At 47.5% G+C, this 14,738-nt stretch overlaps 1 protein-coding gene across 1 annotated transcript; it reads left to right on the plus strand.

The window, feature by feature from the left end:
* Nucleotides 1-5,214: 5,214 nt before the first annotated feature.
* Nucleotides 5,215-14,550, plus strand: AWAT2 (acyl-CoA wax alcohol acyltransferase 2). The gene is made up of 8 exons (XM_023202377.1): nucleotides 5,215-5,299; nucleotides 10,637-10,747; nucleotides 11,096-11,166; nucleotides 11,410-11,614; nucleotides 11,849-12,023; nucleotides 12,706-12,905; nucleotides 13,129-13,318; nucleotides 13,462-14,550. Exons 1-7 carry the CDS (start codon nucleotides 5,215-5,217, stop codon nucleotides 13,281-13,283), a joined length of 1,002 nt encoding a protein of 333 aa, XP_023058145.1. The 3' UTR covers nucleotides 13,284-13,318; nucleotides 13,462-14,550.
* The last annotated feature ends 188 nt before the right edge of the window (nucleotides 14,551-14,738 follow it).

A 14,738-nucleotide genomic window follows, 5' to 3' on the forward strand; every position in this document is an offset into this window, starting at 1 on the left:
AGATTAAAAAACAACTACAGAACTGCATACAAAATTGAAGCTGACCTTTGGAAGAGAGGTTCCTAGTCTTGCTCTTGATTAGCGTTCTAGCCTCTTTTCTCCCTCTGTCCGTCCTCAGCAAAGGTCTATGTACCCAGAGAGGCTTCTCCTGTTCCCTTTCCACATCTGCTGAAGGATTGCATAAGCATTCCTGGGAGAGTTTGAGACTTGTTACGGTCACCAGTGGCATGAGGTTGGAAGTGAATGTGAATGTTTGGGAAAAAGTGGCCATGTGAAAGCCACCAATCCCAGGAGCCCTTTGGAAACAGGAAAGGTATATGTTACCCACCAGAGCAGAGGACAGTGACCATCTCCAATCCTCTGAGTCAGAAGAGGCCCGCTCTGGCACTTTCAAACTGTCATGCTTGATTTTCTTTGCCTTCTATCACTAATGTCCTGCTTTGGTTTCTTAGGTAGGCTCCCATACCCTGATCATTCTTAGTTTGCTAAATGAGAGAAAGCGAGAACTGGCCCTTGAACCAGAATCAGAAGAGATGAGTGGGCTGGCAGTGGGTGTTGGGCATGCAGGAAATATCCCTCAGCGCAGTGGGGACTCTGCTGGAAGAATCTGAGTAAGCCATTAAGTGCAGGAGATGGAGGCTAGCCTGATTTCTGGGGCAGCTGAGAAATTGGGGATGACGTTCAGACTTTGTGAGCCACTGAATGGGGTCTGCTCTCTGGATGTGCCAGACAAGGCCCGGCTGTGGCTGCCAGGGTGTGCCAACTGCTTTGACCACGTGATCCCGGTCTGATCATAGGGTTGCCAGATTTAGCAAATAAAAGTACAGAACCTGGTTAAATTTGAGTTTCAGATGGACAACAAATAATGTTTGAGTAGAAGTATGTCCCATGCAATAATGTTTTAGTGTAAGTGTGTCCCAAATACTTCATGGGACATACTTACACTCAAACATTGTTCATGGTTTATCTGAAATTCCAATTTAACTGGCATCCTGTTATTTTACCTGACAACCCTACGTGGACAGAGTAAAAGCTGCTATGTAAAGGAAGAATGACTGGCTTTATTTTTCATCTGTTTCCAGGAGCCTAGAGAGTAGGACCGGTGAGGTTTGAGCCTGGGTCTGAGAGCATGAAAAAAGATTTCACTGGCAGGGGTCTCAATGAAAGCCGTGGAGAGTCTTCCCCTGAGTAGCTTGGAATTATTAATGGAAAACTCCAAGAACCCTTCCAGCTTTGACCATCTCTGAGTCTCAGAAAGTCCAGGAATGTTGTGAGGATAGAGTGGAGAGATGGTGGAGGGGGATAGGACTGAGGACTGGAAGCCCCCACATAATTTTGACCACTTCTCTGTTTGGTGTTAGGATGGGGGGGAATGCACGCAGATGCATCAGCTAGGTACATGGCCTTCTTTCTGTGGGCGAGAAGGCAGGGCTTCCAAAATGTCCAAAACATTCACCCTGCCATGGCTTCTGCTCCAGAATTTCTGCCATTCTTTCTCCACAGTGACGCTGTTGGAGGGAAGCCCATCCTGGGACAGGTTCAGTTTGGCTCTGGGCCTTCACTCCTCAGTGCCCCACTGTATCCTTCCCATCCCTTCTCTCAGTGGCAGCAATGGTGGCAACCTGTGTTTGGACACCATTTCACGGTTCACAAAGCGATCGACCATCTGTTACTTCTCTGGATTCTCACATGTCTGAGAGTGACCATTCATTATCTCCTATTTAGAAGTGAGGAAACCAAGCCTCAGAGATGTGCCCAGTGCCATATGGGCCAGGCCTCCATCCACTCAGGCATTTTCATAACAATTGTCAGTGGGTGGCTACTGTGTGGTCTGTGTTAGGGGCTGGGCACGTGAGAACAGTCAGACCCAGAACCACCCAATTCCTGCCCCTGAGAGCTCCCAGACCAAGATGGGAGAGCGAGGCATCAGGGGCAGGGGACAGATGTGTGAAGAGGTGGAGTCAACACAGTTCCGCAAGGCTAGACTAGATACAAATGAGGCCTGGTCTCAGGAGTGTCTCAGTGGAGGGAGTGAAGTGGCCTCTCAGTACCAGGCCTTCTTCTCTGGTAGGCAGCTCTTCCTCTCTTTTCAGGCTGCTGCGGTCTCCACTCGCTGCCTGGGTGCTGACCCCTGGAAGTGTCCTGGGGCTCCACGCACTTGGCCCACAGCCCAACCCCAGCTGTGCTGAGATGGTTTCTCCTTGGCAGGCAAGTGTAGATCCTTCCCACAGGGCCGTACAGAATGTTATTCCTCTGCCTCATCCCAACTCCAACCCTTCTGCCAAACAGTCTTTTGTGGAATTCTATGTTCACGGAGAATCCAACTACTTCTCTCCATCTCCACTGCCACCAACCTGGTGTGAGGCACTGTTATGTCTCACAGGGGATTATTGTTGTAGCCCCTCAAAGGTGTCCTCCTTCTTCCCTACCCTTTAGCAACTTAAGTCATTCTGGCTTTTGTCTGCTCAAAGTCCTACAGAGGCCCCCCATTTCCGTCAGAGTAGAAGGCCGAGTCCTTATGTTGGCCTACAAGGCCCTCCATGAGCAGGCCTTTGCCAGACTCTCTGCTGTCTGCCCTCACCTACTCAGTTCTTCTCATTCACTTGATTCAAGTCTTCTTGCTCCTCCTCATGACCTGCCAGGGACACCTTATTTCAGGGGCTGTGCCCTTACTGTTTCTTCTGCCTAGAACATTCTCAATCCAAATTGCCACACTGCATACTTCCTCATCTCCTTCAAGCCTTTGCTAAAACGCCACCTTCTCAGCGTGCCCTTTACTGATCACTCCTTTTAAAATTGTAAAGCCTGCTCTCCCTGCCTGATCCCTTCCCACTGCCCAGCACTCTGCATCCATCCCTCTTACTCTGCTCAAATGTTTTTTCTCTGTAGGTTTTATCACCTTAGAACGCACTATAGAATTAGTTAATTAATTAATTTCTATCATTTTAGTAGAAGGAGGAAGTAGACGGAGGAAGACAAACTTCCTCCACCAGAATATAAGCTTCACAAAAGCATGATTTTTTTTTTAGTTTGTTTTGCTGCCTAGAATGGTGCCTGGCATATATTATGTCCTCATAATAATTAGATGTCACATTAAGACACCCTTCCAGGCTTCCACCCTTCCATGTATTTGGTCTATAGGACACACCTGGCTGGACTTGGTATCTTTCACACTCGCATATCTCCCATCACACACAGACTTGGAGATGCCACCTACTAATGTGCACATATAAACATGTGTTGACAACCAGATATGTATTTTCCCTTTGTATATATATGCTCACAGGCAAAGACCACATGTGCACAAGTATGTGCATGAAAAAAAGTCACATTTGTAAAATTTCTTCTTTTTTTTTTGTTTGAGACAGAGTCATGCTCTGTTGCCCAGGCTGGAGTGCAGTGGCAGGATCACAGCTCACTGCAACCTCTGCCTCCCGGGTTCAAGTGATTCTCGTGCCTCATCCTCTGGAGTAGTTGGGATTACAGGCACGCGCCACCATGCCCAGCTAATTTTTTGTATTTTTAGTAGAGACGGGGTGTCGCCATATTGGTCAGGCTGGTCTCGAATTCCTGACCTCAAGTGATCCACCCACCTTAGCCTCCCACAGTGCTGGGATTACAGGAGCGAGCCACTGCATTTTTCTTTTTTTGAGACACAGTTTTGCTCCTGTTGCCTAGGCTGGAGTGCAATGGTGCGATCTCAGCTCACCGCAACCTCCGTCTCCTGGATTCAAGTGATTCTCCTGCCTCAGCCTCCCGAGTAGCTGGGATTACAGGCATGCGCCACCACGCCTGGCTAATTGTGTATTTTTCAGTCGAGATGGGGTTTCTCCATGTTGGTCAGGCTGGTCTCGAACTCCAGACCTCAGGTGATCCACCTGCCTTGGCCTCCCAAAGTATGACCTTGAGGGAACTCTTTTTTCAAAATTCTATTATTAAAAAATTCAAACCTAGAGAGTAGTTGAAAGAATCGTACAGTGAACACCCACCACCTAGATTGCACAAATAATATTGTGCTATGTTTGATTTATTACATATTTATCCATCAATACATCCCTGTATCCACCCATCAATATATTTTATATGCATTTCAAAGTAAATTGCAGACATCAGCACTCTTTTTTTGTTTTGTTTTTTTTAGAGACAGGGTCTCACTCTGTCATCCAGGCTGTAGTGCAGTGGCGTGGTCACACCTCACTGTAATCTCTAATTCTTGTCCTCAAGTGATCCTCCTGCCTTGGCCTCCCAAAGTGCTGGGATTACAGGTGTGAGCTACCATGCCCAGCCTAGTATTCTTCACCCCTAAACACTTCAGAATTAATGAGAGTTCTACGTTTGTTTACTTTTGAGGTAAAATCAACAGGCAGTGAAATGTACAAATTTTAAGTGTATACTCACTGAGTAATGAGGTTTTGATCTGCGTAACTCAAAAGTCCTCTCAAGACAGAAAACGTCACTGCTACCCCTAAAGATTTCCATCATGCCCCTTCCTAGTCAATTCCCCAGCACAGGTAACCACTGCTCTGATTTGTTTCACTACAGATTGGTTTTGCCTATTCTAAAATTTCATGTACACAGAATAATATACCCTAACATTTGTTTCTTCTTTCAATAACAGTTTTATTCAGTACCTATGATAGCTCACAGACATACATGTGATGTATCTTCAATGTGAGTAATGAGTTCTCCCAGACTGACAAAAAGGCTGAAGGCATTTCTAAGGCCTGGCCTGTGACCTCCTTTCCTTTGCCCTCCAATCACATTGTCACTGAGAGATCATAGACAGTTGGGCCTCAGAAACAGAAATGCAAGTCCTGTGTCCCATTTGAGCCCTGGGCTCCCTCCTGCCCATCACCCTCCACCATCCAGACTGGCCCTGGAGGCCTATTGTCAGCTGCACGCCCACACTAACTTCCCACACCAGGGCTTCATCCACATTTCTCTAGCCAGGTGTGCAAAGGAGTGTCACAATCTCAGTCCAGGCAATACCCAAGTGGGTAAAAGTACAGGTGAGTGGGCAGCTGGAAGGAACAGGATAAGCAGAGGCATTATGTGGTCCTGTAATTCTGTGGGGGGAGGCGGGTGGTACAGGGGCGGAGACTAGGCAGGGGCTGGAGAAGAAAACATTAAGAGAGGGAACATCACAGACTCCTGAGCAATCAGGGCTGGGCAGCTGAACAGCGCTTAACTGGAGCCACTGGGACGCTGGGCACAATGTTCTTGCCCTCTAAGAAGGACCTCAAGACTGCCCTGGAGGTCTTTGCTGTTTTCCACTGGGTCTCCACTGCCTTTTTTATCAGTGAGTCTTCAGCCTTTGGTAGAGTGACCAACCATCCTGGTTTGCCTGAGACTGAAGGATTTTAGGGTTGCAGGATGTTCAATGGTCAAACTAGGGTTGTTCCAGCAAAACCAGGAAGGTTGGCCATGGTATTTGTGGGATCTGTGAGTGTCCCTGTGGGCATGTGTGTGTGTGCATATGGGTGTGTGCCTATGCAGGGGTGTGTATATGCGCATGTATGCACATGGGTTTTGCTGCAGGTGTGAGCCCTCCTGGGTCTACATTGGGGTGTAGAGGGCATGCTTTGGGAAGATGAGGAGCAGTTCCACTGAGGCTAGCCAAGGAAAAGGGCTTAGCTGCAATCACAGGGACTCAAGCAAACCACCAGTGACAGACAGTTGGGTCAGGTGGCAGACCGAGGCTCTGGAAACCTCGTCCAGAGGAATTTGACCATTTATCCATCCATGTCTTCCAACACCTACACTACAAACACTTGGTCAAAGTTATTTCTATGCTGGCCACTGTGTTCTAAATGCTGAAACAAATCATTACTGTGAGAAGGGGTCCTAGAAAACACTCTCACCTTTCCAGTGGTTCAGGTGAGTACCGGCTAGAGTCAGGGACACGAATTAAGTGACCTTGTAAACTATCTAGGAATAAAGAATGTAAGTAGGCCCTGGTGCACAGAGCTGGCACAGAGGCATGCCAGTGAATAGGAAGGGTGGGCATTCTTTACCTCACCTCACTTGTTTTCAGATTCCAGGTCTGCTACTTACTATCTGTGCAATTGTTAGCAAGGTATTTGTCCTTTCTGTGTCTTATTTTCCTCATTTGCAAAGTGAGAGCATTCAGGGTGTATTAATCAGGATGGTCTAGTTGTGCCGTGCTGATAAATTTACCCTGAAATCTCAGTGGCTTAACCCAGCAAATGGTTACTTCTTGTTCATGCTGAATGTCCAACATAGGTTGGTGGGAGTCACCGCTCACTGTGGACACTAATACTCAGGCAGATGGAGGCACCACCAAATTGTGTCGCTGCAAAATGGAACTTGAGGGATTACCAAAGTATGGGAGGGAAAGTGAATGGAGAACTCATCCACAGTCCTTCCTACCTCCACCCAGAAGTGACAGGCAAGAAACCATTAGCTGTCGCCTCACTTTGAACTTCCTTAATTACTGATGAGATTGAGCATCTTTTCATGTTTATCAGCAATTAGTATTTCTTCTTCTGTTAACTGCCCATTTATGACCTCTGCCCATTTTTCTCTTGAATTTGAGTTGACTCTTGAAGGACAAATAGGAAATAGACGAAGAAAGGAAGAGCATTTGGGGCAGAGAGTGGGCAACACATGGAAAAGCTAGGATGGCAAAGGGCACATAATGCATTCAAGGAGCTGCCAGTGGTTAAGTGAGGTGGAGGGTGAGAAGTACAGAATTGGTGTTCGATAGATATTGAATGAATGAATGAACAAACAAGAGAGGGAAGAAGGAAGAGACTGGAGAAACAGGCAGGGAACAAATTGTATAGGGCTTTGTAAACCATGGAAAGGAGTTTGGACTTTTTCTGAGAGCCATGTGGAGCCATGAGGGAGATTGACACAAGGTGATGGCATCAAAGATTACTCTAGCTCTGTGAAGCAAACTGATCATAGGAAGATAGAAGTGAAAGGGGCAATGCCAGGTAGGAGGCTGTTGCAGTAATCCAGATGGCAGTAATTTGGACCAGGCCGTTAGTGATGGTGATGCAGAGAAGAGGAAAGAAGAGGGGAGATTCAAGAAATTGGAGTCGAATTAATAGGACTTGAAGATGGGGGCGGGGCACGAGAGAAATGGAGGAAGCAAGACTGAGGGATCAGGTCCCAGTGTGAACTGGCAGGGGCGCAGGTGGAGCGGAGAAGGGTTAAGGAGGAGAGTGGCTGAAAGGGGATGAGTCCAGGGACAAAATGGACTCAGGACTCCTAACTGGAGTTTGACTTTGGGTATACTAAGAAGTACAGAGAGGGCAGGCAGAAGAGCTCTCGGTCCTGGCAGCAGACGTGGGCTGCCGGTGTTTGCCCCTTTTGTCACTAGCTCACATAGGGCAAGTGGGGCAATGCCCCTTCGGAGGCCTCTCAGCTCTTCACTCTAGGAGTGCAATTGAATCCATTTGGACCGTAAAGGCCTTGAGAGAAGGCCCTCCCAGTAAGTGAGGGAAATAGGGCAGATACTGGTATTTTAGTTCCCATCTTGAGGATGAGGAACTGAGGCTCAGCAACGTCTTTGGTCACACACAGTAAGTGGCAGATTCAAGATTCATCACATCACAGGGCACCCCACCTGAGGCCACACTTACAAGATGTCCCCAGTACTGCCTAGGTTTGAGCAGAGCCTAAAGGAAACTGGGAGGTGTCCTCTGGACTAGGCTTATGCCTCTCTTTACTTCTCGAAGAAGTCAGTAGTATCATATGGTGCTTATCAAAACCCAAGAACTACTGGCCTTTGCTCCACCCTTAATGCTCTTTCCCAAGGCAGTGCTTTTCAACTTTGTTGGTTCTTTCTTCTGGAATTTACTTCCATATTTCTAAATCTTATTATTTGCTGATGTAACAATTTTAGACATTGTCTATTGACTTCCTAATATGGAAGATGAGAATTTGGCCGTATACACTATCACTGGAACTTCCTCTTTCCCCATCCTCCCAAAATTGTTATAGTAGAGGTTTTGGTTAAATGCCTATGACTAGAAAATATGATTCAAAATTGAGCTATTTAGTCACCAAGATTATATTTCCTTTCCCATGGAGTTTCTTGTTTTCCCTGAAGTTAATAATTGCCTTGTTTTATTTTATTTTTTAATGTAATATTTTAAAATCAATTTTTGAATCTAAGTACTAAATATTTTACAGAAATAAAACTTTTTCTACTTAACATAAGGATTAAAAATACCTAATTCCGATCCTAGAAGTATCATCATTGCAATTTGACAAAATAATTTCAAAGTTTATCTGGAAAAAGAAACCATTGAGATTAGAAAAGAGGAAGCACAGTTGTGAACGTTCCCTATGAAATGTTGGGCAGAAAACTGTTACATAAAAAGCTTCACAGACTCTAGAATTCACAGATAAAATTATTGAGTACAGGTCGGTGGCAGCGGCTCATGCCTGTAATCCTAGCACTTTGGGAGGCTGAGGCAGGTGGATCACTTGAGATCAGGAGTTCGAGACCAGCCTGACCAATATGGCGACACCCCGTCTCTGCTAAAGATACAAAAATTAGCCAGGTGTGGTGGTGCGTGCCTGTAATCCTAGCTACTGGGGAGGTTGAGGCATGAGAACTGCTTGAACCCGGGAGGTGGAGGTTGCAGTGAGCTGAGATCATGGCACTGCACTCCAACCTAGGCGACAGAGCAAGACTCCGTCCAAAAAAAAATTGAGTACAGTGATCTTGAAACAGGCACACAAATTTAATATTTCATAGTGAAGCATCCTAAAGCCATTTAGGGGATGAGTTTCTTACCACAAAGTATCAGGAAAATCGTTCATTTCATTCAGAAACTCTAGTTGTAGCCTTACTCATACCATGCACTGAAATGAATTGCAGTTAATTGCTTCATTTTACGTTTCTTTTGTTATCTATTAGAAATCTATTAGTTGTCACGAATTCACCCTCTGAATCTCTGCAGACATATCAGTCTCTCAGTATGGGCAAATACAACAAGAATCTAAGTCCCCCCCCCCATCATTTTATTTCCTTTAGAACATCACTGCTGGAGCTCAGCGTCTTCCTGTTACAATTTGGCCTCATGCGCAGCTGTCACCCCCAGGGCCCTTGAGGCACCTTGGGTGCAAAATTTAAGAAAGTGCTCACTCTCAGGGTTGTGCAAGTGATGGGCCAGTACTTGCATGACCTGAGAGTGAGTCTTGCTCAATGTTGTGCCCTGGGCACCTTACTCACCTCTCCCTATCCCTGGCCCTGCTTGCTGCCTTCCTTCATTGGGTCATTTTTTTCCTGGATTCTATATGCCTTCCTCTTTCTTGGTTTACTCCCTCATTTTGGTGAAGCACATTCTCCAGTAGTTTTCTGAGACAGGAGCATGGGAGACAAATGATCTGAGACTGTGTGCATCTGAAATTGCCTTTATTCCACTTATATACTTGATTAATAGTTTGACTGCTTATATAATATCTTAGCTGTATCTAGTGTAAGTATTTGAGTCTAGAGTCTGTTTGGTTCAATTTTTCGGTGAACAATCCTCCCATCATCTAGTTGTGTAGAGGAGGAGAGGGAACCTGGGGTTCTAATTCCTTGGCAGACTTTCAACCAATCCTCCAGTTTTTCTAGCCCTGTGCCTCATCCCTGCCTCTTGTGGCACCTGATGCCTCCAAATTCTGAGTCTTTCCTAGATTCTCCAGTGCAAATAGGCTCACATCTTGTAGGCATTCCCCTTGCAGGTAAGTAGATTTTAATTTTTTTGTTCTAAGTCAGTTACACCCTCCTCCATCTGCTGTCCTACATGGAAATGTTTTGCTAATATCTCTTATCTGCTGTTGGCATCTCATTAATTCTCTTTCTCCTTGTGGATCTATATTTTAAAAAACATTTTAATGATAATTTTCATGGAGCTCCAGCAAGAAGTCAAGGCAAAAACTTGTGTTCAATCTGCGATGTTCAATTTGAAATGTTCTCTGTGTTTTCTAACCTTTTATTGACCTACTTTCCCAAATAATCTTACTTACGGCTGCCTTAAAAACTGAGTTCAGTAATAATTCTGAGTGCGGCTCCCTATAATTCATCTCTAGTAACTCTTCCTAACTACACTAACCTACAGCTTTCCTATCTTACTGGAACTTAATACAGCCCAGTACCTTATTCTATTCCGGTTTGTATTTTTCTTTGTTTCTTTGCCATCTGGTGTGCTCCCAACCAGGCTGAAGGTGGGTTTGTGCTTTCCCTGGTATTCCCTTAACTAATGCCTCAGAGAAAAGATACGGAGAGGAGGATGTGAATTGGAGGAAAACTGTTCCAGGATTCCCCACCTCTGGTGGCCCACCACTGGCTCACTGCCATTGACCACCCTGCAGGCAGAGCCCAGTGCAGTGCTGGAGCAGGGCCCAGGGAGGAGAGGGCTTACAGTGTGAAGCTCAGCTAGGGAGGAAGACACCTTGCCTTCTAGGCCTGAATCAGGTTTCCAAGACCAGATAGGAGAGGGGGCTGGGGACATGGGCAGGTGGGCCAGGTGCTGGGGTGAAGAAGTGAGAGTGTTGAGTGGGTATGGGTGAGAGAGAGTGCATATGACCTTGGGATGGACAGAACTCCAGAGAGAGGGTAAGTATGAGGGACCACCTGCAATTCATTAACTCTGGTCTGGGCTTCCTGCAGTAACCACTGTGACCATTGTCAACCTCTACCTGGTGGTGTTCACACCGTACTGGCCTGTCACTGTGCTTATTCTCATCTGGCTGGCTTTTGACTGGAAGACCCCTGAGCGAGGTAAGGGTCCTGCTGGTGCTGTGTTGCCACATGCTCTTTCCCCTTCTCTCATCACAATCCTGAGAGGCTCTGGCCAATTCCCAGACAGCCCTTTAGCCTGTCCCTCCCTGGGCTAGAGAGGCTGAGGGAAGGGGTCCTTTTAATGTGGTAGAAAGGCCCAGATCAGAACTGGAGTAGGTTAGGGGAGGGGCAGCTAGTGAAGCAGAAGCTAGGCCTGTCCTAAATTGCCCTGATATGCCCACCTTCCTTGCCACTTAAGAGGCCAGGAAACAGCAGGGGTTGAGAGCACCCTAGGGCAGGCCCACAGTGGGAATGGACAAAGCTTGGCTGCATTGCCTCTGTTTTCAGGTGGCCGCCGGTTTAACTGTGTGAGGCGCTGGTGCCTGTGGAAACACTACAGCGATTACTTCCCTCTCAAGGTCAGTAGGCCCAGGTCCCCACTCAGGCCTGGGCTCAGGCCCGACTTCAGTGCTAGCAGTTGGGTCAGGCTATGGGTGGAGGGCGCCATCCACATTGAGGCTCTTGAGAATGACGCCCCCTGGAGTTGTACATTGGGCAATCTGCATGACTAGACCTAGCCGTCCTTTTCTTTTCAGATCTCTGCCCAAAAGAGGAGTTCTCTACCCTGGGGATAGCCCTCCTGATTCTACTTTCTTCCGCAGCTTCTGAAAACTCATGACATCTCCCCCAGCCACAACTACATCCTCGTCTGCCATCCTCATGGGCTCTTGGCCTTTGGATGGTTTGGCCATTTTGCCACAGAGGCCTCAGGCTTCTCCAAGATATTTCCTGGCATCACCCCTTACGTGCTCACACTGGGAGCCTTTTTCTGGATGCCTTTCCTCAGGGAATATGTAATGGCTTCAGGTAAGTTGGCTCCTAGGACACAAAGCCAAAGAAAAAATGGCTCCCCAAGGGAGAAGTGCAGGGGGATGCATGAGAGCAAGGCCAGCTCCCGATCCCCTCTGGTCTGAAACAGCTATCATAGGCTCACCTGCCTGATGTGAGGCTCCTTGCACTGTCCCTCCTTTGAAGCAGTAGAGAGGAAATTTAGAGGTTTGGGAAGTGGCCAATGGCTGTTTGGCTTTTTCTATCCACCAGGGGTCTGCTCTGTGAGTCAATCCTCCATCGACTTTCTGCTGACTCATAAAGGCACAGGCAACATGATCATTGTGGTGGTTGGTGGACTGGCTGAGTGCAGATACAGCCTGCCAGGCTCTTCCACCCTGGTGTTGAAGAACCGGTCTGGTTTTGTGCGCACGGCCCTTCAGCATGGGTAAGGACAGCTCCAGTCCAGGCTGGGGGAAGGGATCCAAAAGTGTTGCAGGGAAAGAAGAAGACGGGGTTTTGAGGAAAGGACATCCACAGAGAGAGAAGGAAGTATACAATACATTCTTATGAACTATGGTCATCAGGAAGATAATTTTTATTTGTCAATTAAAAAAATAAATAAGTTAAAAAAAAAAAAAAAAAAGAGGGCGGAGGAAAGCCACCTGTGGGTTGAAGAGCTGGGACCAGGTCCTGGAGGCATTTCTGCTGAAGTAGAAAGGGCAGAGGGCCAGCCCTGAGCCTGTTCTCCCTCACAGCAGCCCCTCATCTGGGCGGGTCCCTCTATACAAGGGGACTGGCAACAACTCTGTCTCAGAGAGAGCCAAGCTTAGCTTGTGTTAAAGTGAAGAAAATCAACTGGCATGGCCCTTGGGTCTTACCTTCCAGCGTTTCAGACCCAGGGGTTCCCAGGAGGGTCTGAGCTTGCCTCCTCCTTTAGCTTACTACTGCTTTGCCCCCACAGGCAGCCAGGGGTAGGCCATGGAGCTCCCAACTTGGACCTAGGCACAGCTGGACTGAGGTCTGGGAAGCCTGTAGGCAGACCCAGGGATCACGGGCCATCAGTGTGTCTGGCATTTGACAAGGTCCCTACCTTTCTGGGCTTCACAGGATATGCTTTTGCTCTGCAGGGTGGCTCTAGTACCTACCTATGCCTTTGGGGAGACGGACCTCTATAATCAGCACATTTTCACTCCTGGTGGCTTTGTCAACCGCTTCCAGAAGTGGTTCCAGAGTATGGTACACATCTACCCCTGTGCTTTCTATGGACGTGGCTTCACCAAGAAATCCTGGGGCCTTCTGCCCTATAATCGGCCTGTAACCACCATTGGTGAGTGGGCCTTTCTGCTGGCAGCCTCAGTCTAGGACACAGGATCTAGCTCTGAGGCTGAACCTCAGCTCTGACTCTGCTCAGAGGCAGGGAGGCTGGCTAGGATGAGTGGCAGCTTTTTGAGGTGGGGATGGGGATAGTCTGGGCTTGAGGCCTGGGGCCTATTCTGAGGAATGAGCTAGTCTGATGCTTTTCTCTTTTCCTTCATTGTCTCCCCTGGCAGTCGGGGAGCCTCTACCAATGCCCAAGATTGAGAATCCAAGCCAGGAGATCGTGGCTAAATATCAGGCACTCTATATTGATGCCCTACGTAAACTGTTTGACCAGCATAAGACCAAGTTTGGTATCTCAGAGACCCAGGAGCTGGAGATAATTTGACAGACATCCCCAGCAGCCTTCAGCCTGACTGGAAGGTATGGACCCAGTGAGAACAGGAGGACAAGAGTCACCTATGGGGCTCCCGCTCCTGATTTGACCAGTCCTCCTTATGGGGAGGGCCTGTTCATTTGCTGGTTTTCTGCACTCCTTTTCCCACTTCATTTCTTTTTCCTTCCAGCTCTTTTCTGCCCTTTCTTTGCAGCTACAGGAGAGAGAGTCCCAAGAAACAGGGAAGAGCCTAGGGGAGAGGTGCCCTGAAGGCACTTTGGTGCCAGCATTGAGGAAAACAATGGACAAAATAAAAAGCCCATGTTCTGATACTGCCTGTGCACCAAACTCCTCCGTTTCGAGGGCTCTAGGATCCCTGTGCATGTCTCTCCTTCTCTAGCTGTCAAACAGCCCCATCTCCTGGCATCGAGCCCCATCTCCTGGCATTGAGTCCTACTTCCTACAGGAGTAGGACTGGGGCCTGCAGAGCCAGTGGGCTTTGAGTTCAAGCTCCACCGACTTCAAGCCATGTGACTTTGGGGCAATCAGTCACCTCTGAGCCTCCTTTCTTCACCTATAAAATGAGACTAACAATCTGTCCCCTGCTTACCTCAAAGGCTGTGGGGAAGATGAAACAATATTGGATGTGATTGAACTTTATAAACTGGAGAGCTACACCAACCATTTTCTTCTCCAACCATTTTCCTCATTTCCTGTCCCTGAGCAAACAATGCCCTAAATACCCTCTGCTACCCACTAGCCCGCACTCAGTTTCCGCCTCATAAAGCTATAACAGAATGGGTTGGACTCAGGCCTAATTTTCTCTGTTGTTCCCTCAGCAACTTGCCTATACTTGCGTGGCCCTATAATTCTGCCCTTTGTTTGAGAGTCAGCCAGCCTGCTCAGGATGGAAATGAGGCACCTGGCTTTTAGCAGCCATAAAGAACGCTCCTTCTGAATGAAGTCTCTCAGACTCTTGGTCTAATGGCTGTTGCAATGACAGGCTACAAAGTTTGGCTCACAGCCCTCTCATTCCATTCCTCTTGGGTGGGTGCCATTTGGTCCAGTGATTTACCTGCATTACGTTCGTCAGTTTGGTCTACAACATCCTGCGTGTTTACTGCAGTGTGAGCTGCTGCCTCTACCCTGGGTGCCTGCCTCATGTGATGATTTGTATACAGTGGCCAAAGACATGCTTCTGCTTTTCTGCTGTCTTTGTTACTTCTTGTGCCAGAGATTACATTTTCCCTGAGCTTCCATAAAGTGTTTTTAAACAGTCTGCAGCTTTCCTGTGACTGGTTTCCTTAAAAAAAAAAAAAAAAACAACTCTAAGGTGGCTAGAGGACCAGCCTGGGCTGCAACACCCAGCCCATGCACACCTGGCCATTGCAGATTTGTCGTGGTCTACTGTGTGCACATTGCTCCACCTATACGATGGCACGGGGGTGGGCCCAGGGAAGCCAAAGG

Source organism: Piliocolobus tephrosceles, chromosome 12, assembly GCF_002776525.5.
Source record: "Piliocolobus tephrosceles isolate RC106 chromosome 12, ASM277652v3, whole genome shotgun sequence".
Classification (NCBI taxonomy): domain Eukaryota; kingdom Metazoa; phylum Chordata; class Mammalia; order Primates; family Cercopithecidae; genus Piliocolobus; species Piliocolobus tephrosceles.

Bases quoted from the DNA above. Each gene is read 5' to 3' on its own strand.
- AWAT2 (XM_023202377.1), top strand. From the start codon at position 5,215: ATGTTCTTGCCCTCTAAGAAGGACCTCAAGACTGCCCTGGAGGTCTTT. The intron at 11,615-11,848 runs GTAAGTTGGCTC...TCTATCCACCAG, and splicing joins GGAATATGTAATGGCTTCAG to GGGTCTGCTCTGTGAGTCAA. The intron at 12,906-13,128 runs GTGAGTGGGCCT...CTCCCCTGGCAG, and splicing joins TCGGCCTGTAACCACCATTG to TCGGGGAGCCTCTACCAATG.